The sequence below is a fragment of the Oncorhynchus gorbuscha genome, linkage group LG01, assembly GCF_021184085.1.
Source record: "Oncorhynchus gorbuscha isolate QuinsamMale2020 ecotype Even-year linkage group LG01, OgorEven_v1.0, whole genome shotgun sequence".
NCBI classification, from domain to species: Eukaryota; Metazoa; Chordata; class Actinopteri; order Salmoniformes; family Salmonidae; genus Oncorhynchus; species Oncorhynchus gorbuscha.
In genome coordinates, this window is record NC_060173.1 from 70,665,179 (window position 1) to 70,691,095 (window position 25,917).

The 25,917-nt window shown below is 43.9% G+C and overlaps 1 protein-coding gene across 2 annotated transcripts in view; it reads right to left on the reverse strand.

The window, feature by feature from the left end:
* tbc1d4 (TBC1 domain family, member 4) overlaps positions 1-25,917 on the reverse strand; it is a 147,384-nt gene that overhangs the window by 81,696 nt on the left and 39,771 nt on the right. For both annotated transcript variants that reach the window (XM_046359210.1, XM_046359202.1), the window contains exons 5-9: positions 11,485-11,574; positions 8,777-8,881; positions 7,282-7,414; positions 4,830-4,921; positions 4,024-4,134 (exon numbers count right to left, since the gene is read on the reverse strand). In XM_046359210.1, the coding sequence (XP_046215166.1) occupies positions 4,024-4,134; positions 4,830-4,921; positions 7,282-7,414; positions 8,777-8,881; positions 11,485-11,574 (531 nt within the window). The remainder of the gene's footprint in view (positions 1-4,023; positions 4,135-4,829; positions 4,922-7,281; positions 7,415-8,776; positions 8,882-11,484; positions 11,575-25,917) is intronic.

The window sequence follows — 25,917 nt, forward strand, 5'->3', positions numbered from 1 at the left end:
CTCAAACAGTCACACTCCAAACTCCACTATTGCCAGGACCAAAGAGCTGTCAAAGGACACCAGAAACAAAATTGTAGACCTGCTCCAGGCTGGGAAGACTGAATCTGCAATAGGTAAGCAGCTTGGTTTGAAGAAATCAACTGTGGGAGCAATTATTAGGAAATGGAAGACATATAAGACCACTGATAATCTCCTTCGATCTGGGGCTCCACGCAAGATCTCACCCGGTGGGGTCAAAATGATCACGAGAACGGTGAGCAAAAATCCCAGAACCACACGGGGGGACCTAGTGAATGACATGCAGAGAGCTGGGACCAAAGTAACACACTACGCTGCCAGGGACTCAAATCCTGCAGTGCCAGACGTGTCCCCCTGCTTAAGCCAGTACATGTCCAGGCCCGTCTGAAGTTTGCTAGAGAGCATTTGGATGATCCAGAAGAAGAGATTGGGAGAATGTCACATGGTCAGATGAAACCAAAATATAACTTTTGGTAAAAACTCAACTCGTCGTGTTTGGAGGACAAAGAATGCCGAGTTGCATCCAAAAAACACCATACCTACTGTGAAACATGGGGGTGGAAACCTCATGCTTTGGGGCTGTTTTTCTGCAAAGGGACCACTACGACTGATCCGTGTAAAGGAAAGAATGAATGGGGCCATGTATCGTGAGATTTGAGTGAAAACCTCCTTCCATCAGCAAGGGCATTGAAGATGAAACGTGACTGGGTCTTTCATGCATGACAATGATCCCAAACACATCGCCCGGGCAACGAAGGAGTGGCTTCGTAAGAAGCATTTCAAGGTCCTGGAGTGGCCTAGCCAGTCTCCAGATCTCAACCCCATAGAAAATCTTTGGAGGGAGTTGAAAGTCAGTGTTGCGCAGCAACAGCCCCAAAACATCACTGCTCTAGAGGAGATCTGCATGGAGTAGGCCAAAAGACCAGCAACAGTGTGTGAAAACCTTGTGAAGACTTACAGAAAACGTTTGACCTCTGTCATTGCCAACAAAGGGTATATAACAAAGTATTGAGATAAACTTGTTATTGACCAAATACTTATTTTCCACCATAATTTGCAAATAAATTCATAAAAAAATCCTACAATGTGACGTCGAACATTGATATGTAACAGCCCAAATCCTATACATGATTTGAAAGCAGCTTGCTTCCAGGTTACGCGGGCATATCTATATTTATTGTATTTTAAATAATAATCTCATTTGGGCAGTAACAGAGCTGACAGTGGAATTAAACTTCATGGTCACAAAAAAAAGATTATTACTGACAATACCCCTGGAAACATAGCAGTACAATAATGTTGTGAAATAGTGGAAATGGGAAGAATAACCTGAGCAGAGGTTGGGTTGTTTTTGAGTCAATGCTTTATATGATCCTCCTTAATGTTGGCCAAGATAACTTTTGCCCCTTTCATATATGACTCACCACCTGGATTCACTCTTATGTAGCAAAAAGGTTGTGGGGCGACGCACAATTGGCCTAGCGTCGTCCGGGTTAGGGAGGGCTTGGCCGGTAGGGATATCCTTGTCTCATCGCACACCAGAGACTCCTGTGGCGGGCCGGGCGCAGTGGGCACTAACCAAGGTTGCCAGGTGCACGGTGTTTCCTCCGACACATTGGTGCGGCTGGCTTCCGGGTTGGATGCGCGCTGTGTTAAGAAGCAGCGCGGCTTGGTTGGGTTGTGTATCGGAGGACGAATGACTTTCAACCTTCGTCTCTCCCGAGCCCGTACGGGAGTTGTAGCGATGAGACAAGATAGTAGCTACTAACAATTGGATACCACGAAATTGGGGAGAAAAGGGGGTAAAAATTCAACAAAAAAAGCTTTTTACATTGGATAAAAGTAGAAACTCAAAGCTGCAAAATGATAGATCATACATTGCATTTGAGGAACAATGGGAAAGTAATTATGATCTGAAAGTTGATCAACTTGTAAACCTACTTTTGAGAAAATGGCAGAAATTGAGAAAATAGGTAAACAATGAACCTAGCTAGGTAAACAAAGTGGGAAACTAATAATAACGTCAGCTAGGGAGCCAGCCAGCTAACATTAGCGAGTAGTGATGCACCGATATGATATTTTTGGCCGATATCCAATATTTCCCATGCCAAAAAAACTATACCGATATCCGATATTTAAAATTTCAGCAGCCTAGACATTCTAGACAGTTAAATAGTTAACACACACACACAGACGCAGCGGTCTAAGGCACTGCATCTCAGTGCAAGAGGCGTCACTACAGTCCCTGGTTCGAATTCAGGCTGTATCACATCCGTCTGTGATTGGGAGTCCCATAGGGTGGTGCACAATTGGCCCAGCGTCGTCCAGGCTGTTATTGTAAATAAGAATTCGTTTTTTAACTGACTTAGCTAGTTAAATAAAGGTAAAATGAAAAACATCCATAGATTAGGGCCCAATGAATTTTGACTGATTTCCTGATATGAACTGTAACTCAGTAAAATCTTTTAAATTGTTGCATGTTGCGCTTATATTTTTGTTCGGTATTAAACAATTAAAACAAATGTTTTAAGGTATAAAATATATAAGTGTACTAAAAATATTAAACACAGGAGCGCTGTATCACCATTCAAATGTTCTACTTCCATTAGTAGAAACTCCAGCAGTATTGATGCTCTTCAAGGTGCTCCTCAAGGTAACATAATAAAGACTTATTACTGAATGTTATTATAAAGTGCTATAGAACTTTCAAACTTTCAAGTTTTCACATGACTGAGCAGGGAGCAGCCATAGGTGGGCCCGGGAGGGAATATATCCACTGGGGAGCCAGGCCCATCCAATCACAATGACTTTATTACAGACAGAAATACTCCTCAGATATGGAGGTCCTGGGATGGCGTGGTTAGGTTGTGAGGCCGGTTGGACGTACTGCCAAATTCTCTAAAACGACATTTGAGGCAGCTTATGATGGAGAAATTTAAATTAAATTCTCTTGGCAACAGCTCTGGTGGACGTTCCTGCAGTCAGCATGCCAATTGCACGCTCACTCAAAAACTTGACATCTGTGGCATTATATTGTGTGACAAACTGCACATTTTAGACTGGCCTTTTATTGTCCTCAGCACAAGGTGCCCTGTGTAATGCTCATGCTTTTTAATCAGCTTCTTGATTTTCCACACTTGTCAGGTGGATGGATTATCTTGGCAAAGGAAAAATGTTTATTAACGGGGATGTAAAAAAAATTGTGCAAAATATGAGAGGAGTAAGCTTTTTGTACATATGGAAAATGTTTGGGATTCTTTATTTTAGCTCATGAAACATGGGACCAACCCTTTACATGTTGCGTTTATATATTTTTTCAGTGTAGTAAGCAAGCAGGGATGTAGTAGTAAAATAAAGATGGTTGACCACTGAACGCTGGTCAAATAACTTGACCGCTAGTGAACCACCGCATAAAAATGTACACTCGACTGGGGAATTCGATACTACCATCGGAGTTTACATGCATTTATGCTCCTCTACATCCCTGTATCAGCACAGAGGCAGTAAAAGCTCTGCAAGACAAGAAGTCTGTAGCGGTTTAACTTGTAGAAGTGCTCTCCTAGAGCACTGAGAGTGAGCTTCCTAGAAGAGGGTTTGAGTTTTCTAGTTCTCTCAATATACTGTCTGAACATTAAGGACTCCATTCAACTGACTGTTCTCCACTGCTGTTAACAAACCGGGAAAAGGCCACGGAGAGCTGGTCATAAACTTTCATGGGCCACTGTGAGTCAGAGAATGGATGACTGAGTGAGTGACAGGAAAGTAAGAGAGGCAGGGAGAGAAGAGAAATCAAGGAAGAGAGATCGAGCAAGACAGAACGAGAGAAGGAGAGAGAGAGAGAGAGATGGGGTTACTCTGCATGTAATGTCACTCTGCATGTGACATTACAGGATGTGCTGTTGTCCCCCACACTATAGTTTAAACTATGGAGCTCAAATGGGACCGCTGATTGACAGACAGGTTGAACCTATAAGCAGGTCTATAGTACAAGTGAGGGAATAGTACCAGTTGGGCTTCTCCGATGTGGAGGTGGGATTTCTGCTTGGTTCCACATAGCTGGCGGAGGTGGAGAATCACCAGCTCATTCTCTTCCTGGTCCGACACAGGCTTCATTCTCTATAGGGACGAATACATATTTTAGTATCCATCCATCAATCAGCCAAATGTATTTATAAGTCCCTTTTTTACATCAGCAGTTTTTACAAAGTGATTTTACATTAATAGATTCCAAAGAGCAAAGCAAAAGCGAGGGAAAAAACGAAATCCCCAAGAAACAAAAAACCAAGGGAGTAGCTTGGCTCAGAGGGGTGACCCAATCTGTTCTAGCTGGGCCACTACTCATTGCTGTCATTGGTGCCAGTCTATCTATATTTGATCTATTGGTGTCGTCGGTGTCATTGAATACAATATAAACAGATACATTTTCTAAATGGGGTTGTTAAAGCTACTAGCTGTTGGAGCCCGTAAATATATCTACTGCTCCATTTTGACAAAGGTACAGTAGATATTAAAGATAAGATTTCTATTATCACTGCTCTCATTCTTTACATGGAGGATCTGATTAAGAAACATAGTACTATTAATTGTCAAAACTGATTCTAAGACAAATAATCATCTTCAGACTCACAGTCCTTATCAGACCAAGGTTCAAATACTTATTGAAATCTTTCAGATTTAGCCTGCCTGGAGTTCCAGAGGGGCAAGGTTTGCAACTATTCTAATGGTCAATTGTGCCAGACAAGCTCAATGAAGCACCTATGAAGGATTTGAAATGATTTTAAATGGTATTTGAATCTAGGCCTGGTCCTTACCTGAACTCGCTCAAAGATGTCGACCTGTTCGTTATCAGTCAGTTGAGAGAGGTACTTCTGGATGGCCAGCTTGGCCCTGGGAGGATACAGACCTGGATTCACAAACACAGGAACCAAATTAATTGCCATTAAGCCCCCCAAATAAATTGGAATAGACTGGGAAGAGGAGAATTGAATGGAGCACACAACCAACTGGGGCGACTGATGGTGAGATATGCAAAGACAGTGTTTTCAAACTCAAAATGTGGAGCTAATTTTTGTAAGAAGCTGACGTAGAAAAATGATCTGACTCAAAGGTGATTCAAACTGCAAACCTTATTGATTTGACAGAGAAGCTGAGATGAAGTGTGTTTGGGAGTCTTTTTTCTCATGTGATAACATGAAGGTTGAATAAATGGTAATGCACTGCTTATGAATGGATTATGACTGCGGCATTAAGTCCTCCTGTAGGTATACCCTTCAAATAAAAATGACCTTTCCAATCTGTATTTGGAAAGATCATTGATTTAGCTTTTATTGTCTCCTTCCCCTGTGCTGTCATATTTTTGGTTATTTTGAAAGCAAAAAAAAAGCCGTCTTCAAAAAGTGTTCACACCCCTTGACTTATTCCACATGTTGTTGTGTTACAGCCTGGGATTGTGTCACAAGCCTACACACAATATCCCATAATGTCAAAGTGGAATTATGGATTTAGATTATGTTTTTTTATCCAAAAAAGCTGAAATGTCAATAAGTATTCAACTCCTTTGTTATGGCAAGCATGAATCACATTATAAGTTGCTCTGGGTGCAATAATATAGTTTAACATGATTTTTGAATGACTACCTCATCTCTGTACCAAACACACACATACGATTATATGGAAGGTCCCTCAGCCGAGCAGTGCCTTGCAAAGAAGGGAACCTATTGGTAGATGGGTAAAACAATTATTTTAAAAAGCAGACGGCAGGGAGAAGTGAGGGGAGTAGTTATTGAAGGGAGATATCTTGCACCCCGCTGGCTCCACCCCGAGGCTTATATGGACTTCCTGCCCCAATGAGGCGAGCCTTGTGGATCATTAAGCCAGGGAGTACCTGTGCGGCCTGCACAAAGGGGCAGAGAACGGAGAGGGAAGCGTGTGTTATGAAGAGAGATAAATATCTGTGTGATTATCCGTTGTGACCTGGACTGTAATTACCCCCACTCTGTACCAAACCGGTTTGGCTGAAGACCCGAGTTTAAGGATTACCCCTGGAGAACGGAACGGACAAAGAGAACGGATTGTGGACTGTGAAATGGCTGGTGATTTCCCCCTTTTCCCCAGTGTGCAAAACTCCCCATTTTGCATTCCAGTTGTGCTCCTTGTGTGTGTTTGGTTATTGAACTTGGTGACGTGGAAACCCCACACCCTTGAACCTGCTACAAGACAGTGAATATCCCTTTGAGCATGGTGTAGTTATTAATTACACTTTGGATGGTGTATCAATACACCCAGTAACTACAAAGACACAGATGTCCTTACTAACTCAGTTGCCGAATTGGAAGGAAATAGCTCTGGGATTTGATGAGGCCAATGGTGACTTTAAAACAGTTAGAGTTGAATTGCTGATAGGAGAACTACAACATTGTAGTTACTCCATACTACTAACCTAAATGACAGAGTGAAAAAAGGAAGCCTATATATTCCAAGACATGCATCCTGTTAATAAGGCACTAAATCAAAACTGCAACAAATTAGAAATGAATGTTAAGTCCTGAATACAATCCGGTATGTTTGTGGCAAATCAAATAACACATCACTGAGTACTACTCTTCGTATTTTCAAGCATGGTGGTGGCTGCATTATGTTATGGGTATGCTCAACATCGGCAAGGACTAGGGAGCTTTTTAGGATAAAAATAAATGGAATAGAGCTAAGAACAGGCAAAATCCTAAAACATGGTTCAATCTGCTTTCCATCAGCCACTGGGAGACCAATTCACTTTTCAGCAGGACAATAACCTAAAACACAAGGCCAAATATACACTGGAGTTGCTTACCTAAACGACATTGAATGTTCCTGACTGGCCTAGTTACAGTTTTGACTTAAATCGTCTTGAAAATGTCTTTCATGCAATGATTAACAACCAACTTCACAGAGCTTGAAGAAATTGTAAATTAATAATGTGCAAATATTGTACAATCCAGGTGTGCAAAGCTCTTAAGAGATTTATCTAGAAATACTCACAGCTTTAATCACTGCCAAAGGTGATTCAAACATGGGGTTGAATACTTATGTAATCAAGATACAGTATATTAGTGTGTTAGAATTTTTCTTCCACTTTGACAGAGTATTTTGTGTAGATCACTGACAAAAAATACAATTAAATCCATTTTAATCCCACCTTGTAACACAACAAAATGTGGGGAAAAAGTCAAGGGGTGTGAATACTTTCTGAAGGCACTGTAATAGATCCAGTAGACTTTGGCATACCCTCAATCCTCTCGCAGAGTTTGTGCAGGTCGTGCATAGGGCAGGCCTCGCACAGCTTGACCTGTGTCTTGGCGCTCTGCAGAGCTGCTGCCGTACTGAAGGCCTGCTTCAGAGTAAGCATCACCTCATCCACCTATAGGCACACACACACACACACATCTAACTCCACTTACAGCAAACAACAATTTGGATTCCTAGCATTCCACATAACCATTCCTCCAGGCTAACTCAGAACCCAATACATTATGACCAATGTTTTGTGATACTGGTAGGCCTACAGTAGATTTAGTTGTGCATACAGCTTTAGTTAAACATTTTGACATAGCCCAGGTATATAATAGCAACAATTCAAACACATTATGTGGCCCAAGCAGGAAGCAAACTCACAACCATGCTAAAATGGTTCTCCATCTCCAGATAGTGAATGTGCAAGCTCAGCCCTTCTGTAAGACCCATGATTGAAATATTCAACTAATCAACACCACCTCTCTGGACCCTAATTAGCTAATTCGATTGTGTTGCTGCAGGGTTGGATTAAAACTCTGCATATGGGGAACCCTGCTCTAATGAACTGAGCCATTGGAACCACAAGGAGTCAGTCAGGGACCAATTTGAATTTGTATTTATTATAGTTCCCAATTAGCTGTTGCAAAGCCAGCAGCTACTCTTCCTGGAGTCCGGCAAAATGAAGGCAGTTAAACAATTTTGAAAACATTACAATACATTCATCACAGATTTCACAACAAACTAAGTGTGTGCCCTCGGGCTCCAACTCCACTTCAACATATCTCCAAAGCAAAATCCATGTGTACGTGTGTATAGTGAATATGATATTGTGTGTGTGTATGCATGTGTCTATGCCTATTTTCCATAAGTCCCTCTTTGTAGCACCTGACCACACTATTGAACAGTAGTCCAAGTGCGACAAAACTAGAGCCTGTAGGACCTGCCTTGTTGACAGGGCTGTTAAGTAGGCAGAGTTGCGCATATTATGGACAATGACAGTTGCTCAATTTCCACATTATTTAATACAGTATGTAGTTGAGGTTTCGCTTCTAGTCAATGATTTGTCCCAAATACATATTTAGCGGTTACTTATTCCTTGCCACCCATTCTAAAACTAACTGCAGCTCTTTGTTAATTGTTGCTGTCATTTCAGTCGCTGTAGTAGCTGACATGACTCAACACTATACATCTGCATACAGACACTCTGGCTTTACTCAAAACCAGTGGTATGTCGTTAGTAAAGATTGAAAAAAGTAAGGGGCATAGACAGCTGCCCAGGGGAATTCCTGATTCTAACTGGATTATTTTGAAGAGGCTTCGATTAAAGAGCACCGTCTGTGTTCTTTTAGACAGGTAACTCTTTATCCACAATATAGCAGGGGATGTAAAGCCATAACACATACATTTTTCCAGCAGCAGACTATGATTGATAATGTCAAATGAGATGTACACAGGGGGTGTGCAGTGGGAGGAGCTAGCCAATACTCACCAGGGATTTACTGGCACACTGGAAGACATAGCACACATACTGGCCCGGACCAGTCTCCCCCGGGTCGCGAAAGATAAACCCAAAGTGGTCCGTCTTGTTTATACCCTGAGCAAACCGCACAATACAATCAAATATCATGACACGCTACAATACAGAAGATGCACTACATTGGTACAGTTTAAGTATAGAATTCATTGGTAGTTTATACAGCACAGTATATGTTTGAGAGACTGGTTGGAGAGAGGTTTCTCAACCTTCTATAAATCAATTTACATTTTCTATAAATCAATTTAATCCCCTACTACAACATTGTTTGCAAGTGAGGAAAGACGTCAGCAATGCTATGTAATGTAGCCTTTATGGACTGAGTGGCTGTCCCTGGTTTAAACAATACTTAGCCGAAATGTATTAGGCTATAAACATCAAGTACAAACAATAACACAAGAGCAATATCTTTCCCCCAAATATGGCAGATGGCAAATTCTGTTATTTTATTGTTTAATTGGACTCCCTTCAAGTAATTGTTTTACTAACCTTTGATAGGAATGCATTTCTGAACTTTAAATTGTATTAATCATTAATAGAGACCTGAGGAGTGCCATAGCCGAGGGGCTACACCAGAGGTTAATGGTTATCTGTAGGAGGAAGGCATGTGGTGGGGGCAATTAAGCTTGGAATGTACTGAGTGTAGGGAAAGCGATCACGTGGCAGGCATTGATAAGGGGAGAGAGCCATGGATTATTGATGAAGGGGGTCGAGGTCAGGTCAGGTCACGTTAACTTCTTATGGCTGGGGGGCCAGTATTGAGTAGCTTGGATGAATAAGGTGCCCAGAGTAAAATACCTGCTACTCAGGCCCAGAAGCTACAATATGCATGTAATTAGTAGATTTGAATAGAAAACTCTGAAGTTTCTAAAACTGTTTGAATGAGTATTTGTTATACTCTGTGCAGGCAAAAAGCTGAGAAAAATCCAACCAGGGAGTGGGAAATCTGAGGTTTGTAGGTTATCAAGTCTTTGCCTATCCAATATACAGTGTCAAATTTGATCAGATTGCACTACCTAAGGCTTCCACTAGATGTCAGTCTTTAGAACCTTGTTTCTGGCTTCTACTGTGAAGGGGGAGCAAATTAGGGCTGTTTGCGTCAGGTGTCTGGCAGAATGCCATGAGCTAAGTCTTGCGCGTGGCCGTGAGCACGAGCTCTGTTCCTTTTCCTTTCTAAAGACAAAGGAATTGTCTGGTTGGAATATTATTGAAGATGTATGATAAAAACATCCTAAAGATTGATTCTAGACATCGTTCGGCATGTTTCTACGAACTGTAATGGAACAGTCGTCTGAACTAAGTGCCTGCGAATTGTGAATTTGGATTTGTGAACTAAACGCGCGAACAAAAAGGAGGTATTTAGACATAAATGATGGACTTTATCGAACAAAACAAACATTTATTGTGGAACTGGGATTCTTGGGAGTGCATTCCAATGAAGATCAAAAGTAAGTGAATATTTATAATGCTATTTCTGACTTCTGTTGACCCCACAACATGGCTTGTTTTGGTCTCTGAGCGCTGTACTCAGATTATACATGGTGTGCTTTTTCTGTAAAGCTTTTATGAAATCTGACACAAAGATTGTATTACGGAGAAGCATACCTTTAATTCCATGTATAACACTTGTATTTTCATCAACATTTATGATGAGTATTTCTGTAAATTGATGTGGCTCTCTGCCAAATCACCGGATGTTTTGAAAGCAAAACATCACTGAACATAACGTGCCAGGGTAAACTGAGATTTTTGGATAAAAATATGAACTTTATCGAACAAAACATACATGTGTAACATGAAGTCCTATGAGTGTCATATGATGAAGATCATCAAAGGTTAGTGATTCATGTTCTCTATTTCTGCTTTTTGTGACCCCTCTCTTTGGCTGGAAAAATGGCTGTGTTTTTCTGTGACTAGGTGCTGACCTAACATAATCGCATGGTATGCTATCTTCGTAAAGCCTTTTTGAAATCGGACACTGTGGTGGGATTAACAACAAGTTTATCTTTGAAATGGTGTATAATACTTATGTTTGAGAGATTTCTGATGTTTGAATTTGGCGCCCTGCACTTTCACTGGCTGTTGTCAATTCGATCTCTTTAACGTGATCTCAGCCGTAAGAAGGGAGAAAGAAAAGTTTATCACTTAGTTTCCTGCCTAGCAATAAAGATACAGTGCTTGTACAGATGTGTAGGAGACTCAGGATAAAGGGTTAAAGATCAGCGCTTGTGTGAACAGTGTCTGTCTATTGCAGCTGTACTGACCCTATGGGAAGAATAAACTTTGTTTGAGCTTTCATAGAGTCCGTTGAGTTGTTACTTTGAGAATTAGAACCGAACACCTTTTTCCGTGATGTGTCAAAATACCATTTTCTATCATATTAGTAGGACTAGTAGTCAAGTAAATCCATGACAATGAAAAGATGAAAGACTGAGCCGAAGTAATGTGCATTTGTACTAAAATACTAAGAAATGATCCTCTGACAATGAAAGCCCCCAAACTAACGCATTTATTTATTCATGAAGTAGACATGTTCAAGAAAAGAGTTAAGTTTGGGGAATTTGCACCTGTGAAAGGCTCTGTGGCATTGGGATGAGATGAGCTGGATGAATGTGAATGTAAACACGGAACACAGAGTGAAAAACAAACCCAGGTTTACCAACCTGAGAGCAGGACGAGATGTCTTTGAATCTCTTTTCCAGCACCACAGTCTTACTGTCTGGACTGATCAGGTTCACCTCGAAGCGTCCGACCTGAAAAACAAGCACACACATTAATGAGGAATCTGACCTTGATACATTGATCAAGTCAGCTTCTTTAGAAGAGTAGAAAGTAGGCTTGAGGGAAATACTGTATACCAGGGTATTCTGAAAAAAGTCAATGGTTTTTCAATGCAGTCAAAACTATATTTGAAGTTTCTCAAAAATGAGATTATTTGTAGCTACTTTTTAAGTTAATACCTGTAGTCAACTTGTGCAATACGTTAGAAGATAAAGCACATTGAGTTCTTCATTTCACCTGTCACATTATTTTGCATTATGAAGCTTACTGTTGTTCCCCAGAACAGCTGAGGGAGTAACGTGTTTGTTGTAAAGGGCCCAATGGGATAGTCCATAGTGCTCTATACATAATCGGCGAGTCTCTGTTGTGCGGCGCACATTAGGTAATGAAGTTACAATTGTATTTCAATTCACAACGAAACATTTTCCATCAGATATCTTATAATGGCTTTCTGCCATTATAAGCTCCGATATCAGAGTTCTGTACTACTGCCATTTTTTCCCCCGTCCATCCTACTCGTATTTTTTTTGCCCGTTCTTCTCCATGAACACATGCTGCTCTTCCTTCTGAAAAGCATGCATCAAAACTTTGTTCAGTTGCACAATTTCTCGTTCAATTTCGCTTGTAAATGTCCACACTCACCTAAAGTGACATTCGGTAGCTATTAACTATGCTTATAACTTTATGGGCTGAATTTGTGTATCTTTGCAATTAGTTTACATTCGTTTTCGCTCGTTAACATTTACAGCATTTGTGTGATTTCACTATTACTTGTGCATATGTTTTGTTAGGATTTTGGTAATAGATCAACAATGACCTTTTTTTGTGCCCCCTTGTGTGTTAAGCTGGTAATACCTTCATCCCGGAATTGCAGAAGAATTGTATGACGGTATGAAAATGGAAAGCAAGTTCACAATGTCTTATGATGTCTGCACAAATCATTTCCCCAAAAATTGACTGCCACAAAACACATTTCCATCTACAATTCTTATATGGGTAAAGTCATACCTTACGAAAAAAAAGTAATGACAGCTGTGATGGAAACAGGAAATTTCTGTAAAATTTTATAAATGCCGAAAGATCATTTGTTCAGTCGACATGGTGGGATATTTTTGTGTCGGTAAATATTGATATAATAACCATCATATTGAAGTAAACTTGGAGTCACGTGATGATATGGTGTGTGTGATCCTCCCACTACAACTCGGGCAACCATGCAGTTTATTTGGCTACAGATGAAATAAGTTACAATGAACTTCGCCGGGTGGTGAAAGTTCACAGTGATCTTGATGCTCCTTTCCAATAAATATTGAGGGTCTTATTCTGTGACATGATGATTGATGCTTGACTGCCTCTTAACAAATAAAAATATGCTCGCTCTTATCCACAACATCATAATGTAGAGTTGCCTACTCATACTGTATCTGCTGTTGGCTAGAGAGCACGTGCCAAGAACAGAATAGGGCCATTTGCCATTTAAAGTTGAAAATGCAATGGAAACACATTGAACTTAAGATTTTTATTCAGTGCATGAAAACTCAAGCAAAAAAAATACAAGTCCTTTTGGTGGAAACATCACTGGCTGGAAAATGAGCATATTTTCAGTATGCAGATTTTTATACATTTGCATGAAAATCTGGATAGCTACAGACCATATTGAGCACTATGCTCCACTTTCCTAAAGTGGCTTTTATGAGGATGGCTTGGGTGTGAGGACAGGCAGCTGGATAACTGAACAGCTTGCATGGTAATCGTCAAACCAGCGTTCAAGTTGTATCCATGTTCTTTCAAATACTTGAGCTGTGCTTGCCTGGCGCAATGGGAACAACTGAATAGTCCCCGCACATCTGACACACTGGACTGGCTCAATGAAACCCTCAAAGTATTAGAGCGATTTGCAAATGTACTATTTGAATCCAGGTCTGCTAATCATGGAGAAGCACATTGTTGTGTTCAAGACCAAGACCGGAGCAAGTTGAGTCCGAGTCTAGACCGGGAGGGGGTCAATGGGTCTGAGACCATGTCCAGTTCAAGGCCGATTTTTGTAATTTTACAAAATCACCACCACAATAAGAGTTCAAAATATCCAGTATTTCTGTGTTCATATTTCAGAACAACATGTGGATTTAGAAATGTCAAGAAAATGCATTCTGAGGGAAAATATAGCCACTACAAATTATTACTAACCCAAACACAGTGGTGAACAATGGGCCTTCTACGCCTTCAGAGAAGGGCTAAGGATTTATGAAAAAATGTAAATCTCTTCAGTTATTAATGGAAAGAGTTAACACAGAAGCGAAAGAAATATATACAATCAGGATGTTCTTTGCTGGTCTCTGGGGAGAAAAATCTAGATTGTTAAATCAGCCATTGGCTAGGTCGTCAGAAGCTAGATAAAGGCATCTGGATCCTGGACTTCATGACGGGCCACCCCCAGATGGTATGGGTAGGTAACAACACATTCGCCGCGCTGATCCTCAACACGGGGGTCCCTCGGGTGTGTGCTCAGCCCCCTCATGTACTCCCTGTTCACTCATGACTGCATGGCCAGGCACGACTCCAACACCATCATTAAGTTTGATGATAACAGTGGTAGGCCTGATCACCGACAACGAGAGAGACCTGGCTGTGTGGTGCCAGGACAACATCCTCTCCCTCAACATGATCAAGACTAAAGGAGATGATTGCGGACTACAGGAAAGGGAGGACCAAGCACGCTTCCATTCTCATCGACGGGGCTGTAGTGGAGCAGGTTGAGAGCTTCAAGTTCCTTGGTGTCCACTTCACCAACCAACTAACCAGGTCCAAGCATACCAAGACAGTCGTGAAGAGGGCACAACAAAACCTATTCTCTCTCAGGAGACTGAAAAGATTTGGCATGGATCCTAAAACGGTTCTACAGCTGCACCATCGAGAGCATCCTGGTTGCATCATTGCCTGGTATGGCAACTGCTCGGCCGCAACGCAGTACAGAGGATAGTGTGTACGGCCCAGTACGTACAAGCTTCCTGCCATCCAGGACCTCTATACCAGGCGGTGTCAGAGGAAGGCCCTAATTCTAAGATGGCTTTCAGTTACAGTTAGGACAATTTACAGTAGCTATTACAGTGAAAGAATACCATGCTATTTTTTGAGGAGAGTGCACAGTTTTGAACATGAAAAGTTATTCATAAACCAATTAGGCACATTTCGGGCAGTCTTGATACAACATTTTGAACAGAATGGTTCAAAGAATAGACTGATCCAAGGAACCAAACTTTGCACATTCACTGCTGTTGTCCTTCTGTAGCTCAGTTGGTAGAGCATGGCGCTTGTAACACCAGGGTAGTGGGTTCGATTCCCGGGACCACCCATACGTAGAATGTATGCACACATGACTACTGTAAGTCGCTTTGGATAAAAGTGTCTGCTAAATGGCATATACTGGAATAATACATTATGACCTTTCTCTTGCATTTGAAAGATGGTACAAAATAAAAACTTTTTTTTTCTTCTCTGTATTATCTTTTACCAGATCTAATGTATTATATTCTGAGAGTCTCCGCTTTCCATAGATAGATGGGTCAGTTTCTGGCTCAAACCATTCAGTCTCTACAGATGTTTGTGTGTCAAGGGTTAGGGTTAGCAACCAACACTCCACATTTTTTCATACGGCACACCCACCGTCCTGTGCATAATAACTTGTCAGCACTATATCCACCAACTAACAATTAAGAAACAACATGGTATGCCAGCCGAGCGAATTTTAGCAACATGAAAATCTTATTCAAATCTGTTCATATACATCTGTTCACATAAACATTTGACCAGCGACCCAGTGGGTGGGCATGTCAGGGCCTGGCTCCCCATTGGGTGGACCTGTCAGGGCCTGGCTCCCCATTGGGTGGGCCTGTCAGGGCCTGGCTCCCCAGTGGGTGGGCATGTCAGGGCCTGGCTCCCCAGTGGGTGGGCATGTCAGGGCCTGGCTCCCCAGTGGGTGGGCATGTCAGGGCCTGGCTCCCCAGTGGGTGGGCATGTCAGGGCCTGGCTCCCCAGTGGGTGGGCATGTCAGGGCCTGGCTCCCCAGTGGGTGGGCATGTCAGGGCCTGGCTCCCGATGTCATTCTTCTGTGAGCTGCTCCATGCCAAAACCAGTTGAGAGCTGCACACTCTTGCTGCCTGCAGATGATATTTCGTTGAAACTAGGCCATGTGTGAATATATTTCACATGCTTTGCAATTGCGTAAGCTACTTTGTGCATGATTTCTCTATTGTACTACATAATTGGTAAGTCGTATACCTCCACCACACTATTTTGATACGCTTCAGAAGGGATTAAGAAGTGAGAATAAGCAATGCCCACTGAAAAAAAGTGGGTATACGGTTTATACCTACTAAACCACTGGCTCTTTGTGTTTTACAAAAAGTGCACTCTCCTACATGTGTGCTGGCATTACGGCTGCTGTCCTTTCAGAATCACCAACCTGTCGCACACTGAAGGTCTATAGGTTCACCACTGTGCAAAACAGTGTATAGTAGATATATAGGCTGTTAAGATAATGTTTCAAGAAAGGAATGCATATATTTGGCCAGGCCAAGCCATTTTATGCGCTGACTGAATGGAAGCAATAGTAACCCGTTCTAAGGGGTTCTGGGAGCTTTGCTCCTAGTGGTTAACCTGTTGAGTGTAGGGGGCAGTACTTTGATGATCTTTGGATGAAAAACCTCCCAAATGAAACTGCCTATATCTCAGACCCAGAATCTATAATATGCCTATAGTTGTCAGATTAGGATAGAAAACACACTAAAGTTTCCAAAACGGTCAAAATATTGTCTGTGAGAATAACAGAACTGATATTGCATGCCTTCCCTTCATTTAAAGGGATGTCAACCATATTTCCCTATGGCTTCCACATGGTGTGAACAGTCTTTAGACATAGTTTCAGGCTTTTATTCTGAAACGATCACATCTCGTCAGTGGATGGCTGGATGCCAGCAGAGTTTTGCTTGCGCAACAGCTTGGAGCGGACATTTTCTCTCTCTCTCTCCTATTGAAAAAGCTACGGTCCGGTTGAAATATGATCTATTATTTATTGTAAAAACAACCTGAGGATTGATTATAAAAAACGTATGACATGTTTCTACGAACTTTACGGATACTATTTGGAATTTTTGTCTGCCCATCATGAGCCTGTGGATTTCTGAACAAAACGCGCCAACCAAATGGAGGTATTTGGATATAAAAATCATCTTTATCGAACAAAAGGAACATTTATTGTGTAACTGGGAGTCTCGTGAGTGCAAACATCCGAAGATTCATTTTATTGCTTTTCTGAATTTAGTGACCAATTTACTTTGCTGCTAGCGGTTTGTAATGTTTTGTCTGCTGAGAGAGATGCCCTAACAAGCGCTTGGATAGCTTTTGCTGTAAATCTTTTTTGAAATCTGTTACAGCAGGTAGATTAACAACAAGCTAAACTGTGTTTTGCTATATTGCACTTGCGATTTCATGAAAATGGAATATTTTTAGTCATTTAATTTGAATTTGGCACTCTGTAATTCAGCGGATGTTGACGAAAATGATCCCGCTAACGGGATGGATGTGCCAAGAAGTTAACCTCACTGCCTAGGCAGCGAATAGCCTGAAATAAAATTATGCACGCACCTGCAGGCAATAGGAGTACAGCTGTCAGTATATAAAGGGATGCTTCCCCACAATCAGCCTCCCGAAAATGATCTTCAGCAAGACTGGGGGTCGGCAGGGCCTTAAGCCCTGTGGGGCTCTGCTCCACTCATAGAACTGGAGTTACACTCCGGTAACTATTGTTCTACAGTGGTTTAAGGCGGAGCGAAACACTCCCAAAATGTACTCCCTGCCAAGTCTAACTCTTCCCACTTAACGAAAGGTTTGGACACAGCAATGGCTGTGACCAAATCCTGCAGTCCTGTAATCCACCCTACTCAGTCTAGAGGTATTTGCCAATGACTAGTGGGTAGATAAACATATGAGCTAATCTATACAAACAGATAGATGATACTTCAATATTCTGTCAATTTTAAGATTGGTCTAGTAGTACTGTAATACTAGTTACAGAACAATATCCCTAATCCATCAGCACAAACACAGTCATAGACATGACTCTACTGTACCACCCCAGGAGTCATGTAGTCTTTCTAAATGGAAAAAGCTGATGGAAACGCTGTCCATTAGTCCTGCACTTCTCACCTTAGCTCTAGCATTCCCATCAGCAAACAGTTTAGAAGACATACTCACAGATTTCTCAGTGTAACCCACCATACTCAATCAATATGCAAAGTGAATGATTCGTGGGCAGATAATAGAATATGACTCAGCAGATATTTAACTCAATATTCCATCAAATTTAGTGACCATTCTAATGGTAAAGTAACACTAGTTACAGTACTAGTTCCCTCATCACGCTGGCCCAACACAGTTACACACAGATGGGCGGTCAAGACATTCTCTACTGTACTGACAGTATCAAACAGAGGTCACGTCTCTCTCCTTGAAAAAAAGAGTGGACCTAATGGGAACCCCGCCCAATAGTCCTGCATCCTTTAACTCAATTTCTCCCTTCAGCCACGCTGAGTACAGAACGAGCTAGACGACAGATAGAATCAGATCAAAGGAGACTGTGATGACCACGACGCTGCTGCAAAAATATCCTCTACCCCTGAAGTCCTCTATCCTCTCTATCCACTTCCTCTGCTCCATGAGTGGAGTGGGCTCTTACACCCTGAGGTAATGGCCGCCCTACCGCCTCATAAGCCACCTAAATGCCTTCACAAAGCCAATTAGACAGCCGCTGTTTAGAAAGTGGTCTACCAAGTGTACTAGCACTGTGACAAAAACAGCTGAGGCAATGACCTAATCATCGCCAAGGCGCGCACCGTGCACAGGCGATGAAGTCCCTCCTCTCCACATGGGGAGGGGGGAGAAGGCCCACAGCGCAACAGTCTATGCCCTAAATGAGCTCTTAATAACCTTCTGCATAAATTCTGAGTTAGGACGTAACACGCTCTGCTCAAATGGCCATTGATGGAAAGGCAGTCGGGTCTCGTCGAAAGAGCACACGAATCACTGACGCGCTTGGCCGTAGTTAAAGCAAGCAACAGTGCCGTCTTCTGAGACAACATCTTGAGGGGAATTTGATTCAATGGCTCGAACGGCGTCTTGCAGAGCACCTCGAGTAACACAATCAAATCCCACTGGGGCAGAGTGGCTCTAGGCATTGGCCTAAGCCGCCACGTTCCCAATAGAAACTGTTTCACTAGAGCTTGGCTGAAGACTGTCACTGCCAAACCCCTCATGACAAGCTGAAATCGCTGCCGCGAACACCTTAATGGTGGCGGGTGAGCGCTGCTTGTCAAACATGAACTGTAGGAATGAGAGCACACACTCAACCTGACATCACACGGGGTCCACATTCTCTGTGGACCCCGTGGAACACGTTCCATTTGCTGGCATTCAACAACATGTGAAGCCTGTATGGTTCTGATTACTGAATCAGATAACCAACAGCACTCCAACCATGATGGCGCAACCAAGATTTGAGTCATCTCCAAGTACCAAGGAGCCCCTGGGTGATCGGGGGCTATCAATATGATTGACAGCCTTCCTGTTCTCATGCGGGCTAGCAGTGGGAGAATGCAGGACAGCGGTGGAAATGCGTACAGGCCACAGTTGGTGCGCAAAAGCGTCTATCCCTAGTGCCGGTTCGTCCTGGGGTCGTAGAGAGAACCATAGGAGACACTGCGCGTTCACACGTGACGCAAACAGGTCCACCTCAGCTCTCCCAAGCCATTCCCATATTTGGATAACAATGTCGGGATGCAGTTGTCACTAGTCTCGGGGACCCCCTCAAGACATTTATTTGTATTTTTTAAAATTTAAATAAAAGGTTAACTAGGCAAGTCAGTTAAGAACAAATTATTATTTACAAGGATGGCCTACACCGACCGAACATGGGCCAATCGTGCGCTGCCAAATGGGACTCCCAATCACAGCCGGTTGTGATACAGCTGGATTCGAATCAAGCTGTCCTGTAGTGATGCATCTAGCACTGAGATGCAGTGCCTTAGACCTCTGCGCCACTCGGGAGGTCTGCTCTGACGTTCCGATAGCCTGGAATGTGTGCTGCTGTCAACGAGTGAAGGTGCTTGTGAGCCCACAGCCACAATTCCTCTGCCAGCCCGTGGAGTGCAGAACTGCCTCATCCTTTGTGATTTATGTAGGCTACTGTGGTTCGGTTGTCCGACCAGACCAGCACGTCTTGACCCCCTAGGGTAGACACAAAGTGGGTCAGAACCAGTAGAACTGTCTCCAACTCCAGGTTGATACACACCTCTGACCGCCCAAGCCTGTCCCTCCCCATTCAGTCAGACAAGCGTCCGTAAACACTGGAATGTAGGAGGACACTGCCTATTTGGGACACTTTGCATTAGGACGCACGGGCCTCTCCAATAGTTCAGGTCCGCTCTGAGTGAGAGGGGACCTACCAAACGATGACATTGCCTCACTGGGTCCAGTTGTAGCTGGGCAAACCATCGATGTTCTGCGCATGTGCAGAAATCCCAGCGGAACCGCGGAGTGGGCAGACTACATGAGACCCAAGAGTGTCATGACAGAAATGTGCCGTCACAGTGTAAAAACTTCTTAGGGCCAGCAACAAGGCAGCCCGTCTAGGATCCAAAATTCGAGCCTTCATAGTCACAGTGTCTAGCTGTGAACACAGGTGGACAATCTGATGACTGGTCCAAGGCGCAGCTCTTTTCACCATACACAGCAAACCCCAGACGTGTGAGATAAATCACTGTCTGTCGCCAGTTCTGCTGACGGGGCGAGAACCAGTAGGTTGGCTAGGTAGGCTAGTAGCCTTGTCCCTTGACGACGCATCGGTTCCAATGCTACCTCCACCGAATGGCATACTTGCCTACTTTTTTGCCAACCTTTGCAAGGCAAAATGCAGAAACTTCCTGTGACGTAGATGCACCGGCACATGAAAGTATGCATCCTTTAGGTCTAAGCTTATACAAAAGTATTTGTTGTGGATACATTCCAGCAGACGTTCTCATAAGCACTCGAACAGGCCTTTTGGCTTCGCTCTCGTTGAGAGTGCGTAAATCCAATATTGGCCTCATTCCCCAGTCTTCTTTAAGCACTAGGAAGTAGTATTCCTTTGCTCTTGGGGATTACTGTGACCACCTCCTTCGCGAGAAATTCCAGAATCTCTTTCACAAGAGCAGCTATTTTCTCTGCCGTCTTCATCACAGTCTCCACCACGCCAGAAAATAGGGGAGGAGTTCGGTGGAATTGGATGGCATAACCCTTCTCCAACATGCAGCTTAGCTTGAGTGCAGCTTTGCTGCCACTCCCAATAATGTTCTGAGAGCGGGAGAGTGCGAAGCTGTGGTACAGGACGTGTATTCCTCTTTGGCCCAAGCCGCCACTGTCCCTCGACACTGAAGAAGTGGGACAAGCCCAGGGTTGAAAGGGGGAGGAAATATTGGTGTGTTCTGTGAGAAACGGGGGCGTTGACACTTTGGTTACACATGTAACCTTGTGGTTGCAGCCCTCCGTGAACACAGCACGGGTCTGAGCTGCACTAACTGAGGCACCTGCCTGAGTTATTTTTTACCTTTATTTAACTAGGCAAGTCAGTTAAGAACAAATTCTTATTTTCAATGACGGCCTAGGAACAGTGGGTTAACTGCCATGTTCAGTGGCAAAATTACAGATTTTACCTTGTCAGCTCGGGGAATCGATCTTGCAACCTTTCGGTTACTAATCCAACGCTCTAACCACTACGCTACCTGCTGCCGTGGCTACCCGCCACCGTGTAGGTGTAGGGTTCTCATGAGGTATAGCATGGCGGCTCATCAAGAGTGTCCGCTTTGCTGCCCTCATGTCATTTCCACCCACAACGTCCTCATGCGTCTGCTCAGCTACGCAGCCATGATGGGCTGTGCTACACACAGAGCAGTGAGAGGAAGAGAGAGAGATAGAAAGAGAAGGAACATGAATGATCTCAGGTTTGTTATGGAAAAGAGGTTATCTTATGACAAAATCAGATGTAACACATTCTTTATTAACAAACGACACATTGGCTACTCCCTTTGCAGGGGTGGGGGGAACAGTGGGAGCTGCCACGCAAGGTGCTGCGCTCTCTGCCGTCCTCTTCCCTTCATGGTCGCCGTCTCTTCTGGCTGCCCCTAGGTCGCCAGGGTGACGAAATTAAGATCTCTCGCCGGGGGAGTGGCTGCCTTCTCTGGTACCGCCGGAGGGGCGGGGCCCACTCTTGGTGCACCGGATGCTGCCGTTCGACAGGCTCTCCGTCTGGCCGTAGACTCAGGTCTACTAAAGACGGTGGAGCTCTGTTGAAGAAGCTGCTGCTTCTCCTCCTCTAGCTCCCAAAACGAAGAGCCGCATATTTGACAGCGGTTCCGAAGAGACCGCTGTCAGAGATGGGGGCGTTTAGTAGGGTGGCTTTGTCAGTCAACCTTCACAGCAGTCAGACAGCCAGAGGTGGCGCTCCGCGACCACCAAAGTGGACGTGGACCTCCCCGCTCATACAGCCGACGCCTTTCCGGCGCTATCCTCAAAGCTTCCTCCATCTCTTCTCCAGACAGCTCAGTCCTACCCATGTTGAGACAGGACAGAGAGGCTGCCGGGAGGGCAATATTACTTGCTGCTGCTACATCCTGTACCCCTAGAGCAAAGGACTTCTCTACCAGCTGGGATGCGAGTCTGTCGTAGGTAGTGTGGGTTTCTTGGACGACGGCCAGGAGCTCAAACCTGGGACAAGGTACGCAGCTCGGGCGTGCTCGAGCATAGGGATCTCCTGAAGCCGTTTGTCGTCCACTCTGGTGAATGGGGTGTACGCCTTTGCCGGCGCCCTGACCGCACTCTTCTTGTATTTTGCCAAAGGCACAGCCGCCCGTCTCGGTTTAGAGTATGGGCCGCCAACCTTCATATCCACTTTCGGGTTGGAAGGAATAGGGGGCAGTGCAATCTCCAGACGGCTTGTGGCCCGCTCAATGAGCCCTGTAAAGTCAAAGCGCAGAGAGGCCGTGGCGTAGGAGGGGGCTGCTGAAAATTCAGAGCCTGTCTCTTCCTTGCCCAAGGATGTGAAATTCCCCTCGCTCTCCCTGGGGCGGGGGGGTCATTTCAGCCTTGGTCAGTGGGGTGGGTTTTTCCCCGGAGAAAAACCCAGACACTTCCCAACATCCTCGTCTTCTCCGGAGGCTCCGTCATCATATGACGTCTCAGAACCTGAGGCTAACACAGACATGGCGTCCTCTAGAGGAAGATCTACCCCAAAAAACACCCAACGCTGCCAATTCTTCTTTAAAGAAACGAGGGCGCAGCTAGCGCATTCCGGGGGATCTGTAAGGCCGCCCCTAGCGTGCTGCGCAGGTCCATAGCCGCCATAGTGGAGCAGCAACACTGAGCTCTTAAAAGTTTTTGGGGGTAGAAAAAGCATGCTCATTGATGGACGACGTCGAGACCAGGAGATAGACAGTGGGCTCGTCCTGAGACTTCTCTCTTCTCTTCTAGGCTTCTTCAGTTCTGTCGCTGGGAGGATAATGGGAGGCTGATTGTGGGGACGCATCCCCTTATATAGGGACACCTGTACTCCTATTGGCTGCAGGTGTGTGCATAATTTTCTCTCAGGATATTCGCTGCCTAGGCAGGAGCTCCCCTATGGGGGAGGGGGCTCCACGATATATAACTGATAATGTGTTTTTTACTCAGCTGGCCTCAGGATATATCAAGAGTCCTCACTGTCCAAAACCGAGTCAAGACTGAGTACAAATGTATCTGACACCGAGACAAGACCAAAACTCAATACGTGGTCTCGGAACCGGACTGAAGACCGGTCTCACGTACTAAAATGCTGCATTGAACCACAATATTGAGATAACTACTACTCTGGTGCTGTAAAGGCCCAGCTGGCCTGTATATTGTAACAGAGAGATACTTGGCATTAAAATGATTTGCAGCACATAGAACTGGCCAGACTAAATTAATTACTTAAAAATCATAGTGATTTTCTGGATTTTTGTTTTAGATTCCGTCTCTCACAGTTGAAGTGTACCTATGATAAAAAAATTACAGACTACATGCTTTGTAAGTAGGAAAACCTGCAAAATCGGCAGTGTATCAAATACTTGTTCTCCCCACTGTGTGCGTTATATATATACATACATACACACTGCTCAAAAAAATAAAGGGAACACAATGTAACTCCAAGTCAAGTGAAATCAAACTGTCCACTTAGGAAGCAACACTGATTGACAATAAAGTTCACATGCTGTTGTGCAAATGGAATGGACAACAGGTGGAAATTATAGGCAATTAGCAAGATACCCCCAATAAAGGAGTGGTTCTGCAGGTGATAACCAGACCACTTCTCAGTTCCTATGCTTCCTGGCTGATATTTTGGTTACTTTTGAATGCTGGCGGTGCTTTCACTCTAGTGGTAGCATGAGACGGAGTCTACAACCCATACAAGAGGCTCAGGTAGTGCAGCTCATCCAGGATGGCACATCAATGCGAGCTGTGGCAAGAAGGTTTGCTGTGTCTGTCAGCGTCGTGTCCAGAGCATGGAGGCGCTACCAGGAGACAGGCCAGTACATCAGGAGATGTGGAGGAGACCATAGGAGGGCAACAACCCAGCAGCAGGACCGCTACCTCCGCCTTTGTGCAAGGAGGAGCGGGAGAAGCACTGGCAGAGTCCTGCAAAATGACCTTCAGCAGGCCACAAATGTGCATGTGTCTGCTCAAACGGTCAGAAAATCACTCCATGAGGGTGGTATGAGGGCCCGACGTCCACAGGTGGGGGTTGTGCTTACAGCCCAACACCGTGCAGGACGTTTGGCATTTGCCAGAGAACACCAAGATTGGCAAATTCGCCACTGGCGCCCTGTGCTCTTCACAGATGAAAGCAGGTTCACACTGAGCACGTGACAGGCGTGACAGTCTGGGGACGCCATGGAGAACATTCTGCTGCCTGCAACATCCTCCAGCATGACCGGTTTGGCAGTGGGTCAGTCATGGTGTGGGGTGGCATTTCTTTGGGGGGGCCGCACAGCCCTCCATGTGCTCGCCAGAGGTAGCCTGACTGCCATTAGGTACCGAGATGAGATCCTCAGACCCCTTGTGAGACCATATGCTGGTGCGGTTGGCCCTGGGTTCCTAATGCAAGACAATGCTAGACCTCATGTGGCTGGAGTGTGTCAGCAGTTCCTGCAAGAGGAAGGCATTGATGCTATGGACTGGCCCGCCCGTTCCCCAGACCTGAATCCAATTGAGCACATCTGGGACATCATGTCTCACTCCATCCACCAACGCCACATTGCACCACAGACTGTCCAGGAGTTTGCGGATGCTTTAGTCCAGGTCTAGGAGATCCCCCAGGAGACCATCCACCACCTCATGAGGAGCATGCCCAGGCATTGTAGGGAGGTTACACAGGCACGTGGAGGCCACACACACTACTGAGCCTCATTTTGATTTGTTTTAAGGACATTACATCAAAGTTGGATCAGCCTGTAGTTTGGTTTTCCACTTTAATTTTGAGTGTGACTCCAAATCCAGACCTCCATGGGTTGATACATTTGATTTCCATTGATCATTTTTGTGTGATTTTGTGGTCAGCACATTCAACTATGTAAGGAAAAAAGTATTTAATAAGAATATTTCATTCATTCTGATCTAGGATGTGTTATTTTACTGTTCCCTTTATTTTTTTGAGCAGTATATATATATATATATACCACATTCCAGTCAATGTCATTCCGGAGGATATCAACTTGTGTGTAGTCTTCTAGGTCCTTGATATATATATATATATATATCAAGGACCTAGAAGACTACACACAAGTTGATATCCTCAGGAATGACATTGACTGGAATGTGATATTTGTCAAGTACATTGATGTGACAGAGAAATTCCATTACTTAAAATATTTGCACTCAAAACTTGAAAATAAAATGATAACCCAAAACTATTACGTAGCTGAAGTTTAAACCCAGTTTGAAGAGGGCAAACTATTAGATTTCATGCTCAAGAAATGTGACCACATGATGTAAGGAAATATTCTTCCAAAGAAACTGGCATTAAGGGAATAAGAAAAAAAAACTGAATGTTCAGAAGCATATAGTGACCAATAAGATGATTTTGCACACTACATTTTTCCCTTGAGAGGGAAGGCGTCACAGCCTGGTTAAAGTATTTGAGGATCCATAGCAAAACAGTTGAGACCCAAAATAGCCTTATTTCAATTTTCGCAATTGATTTGGCGCATTAGGAT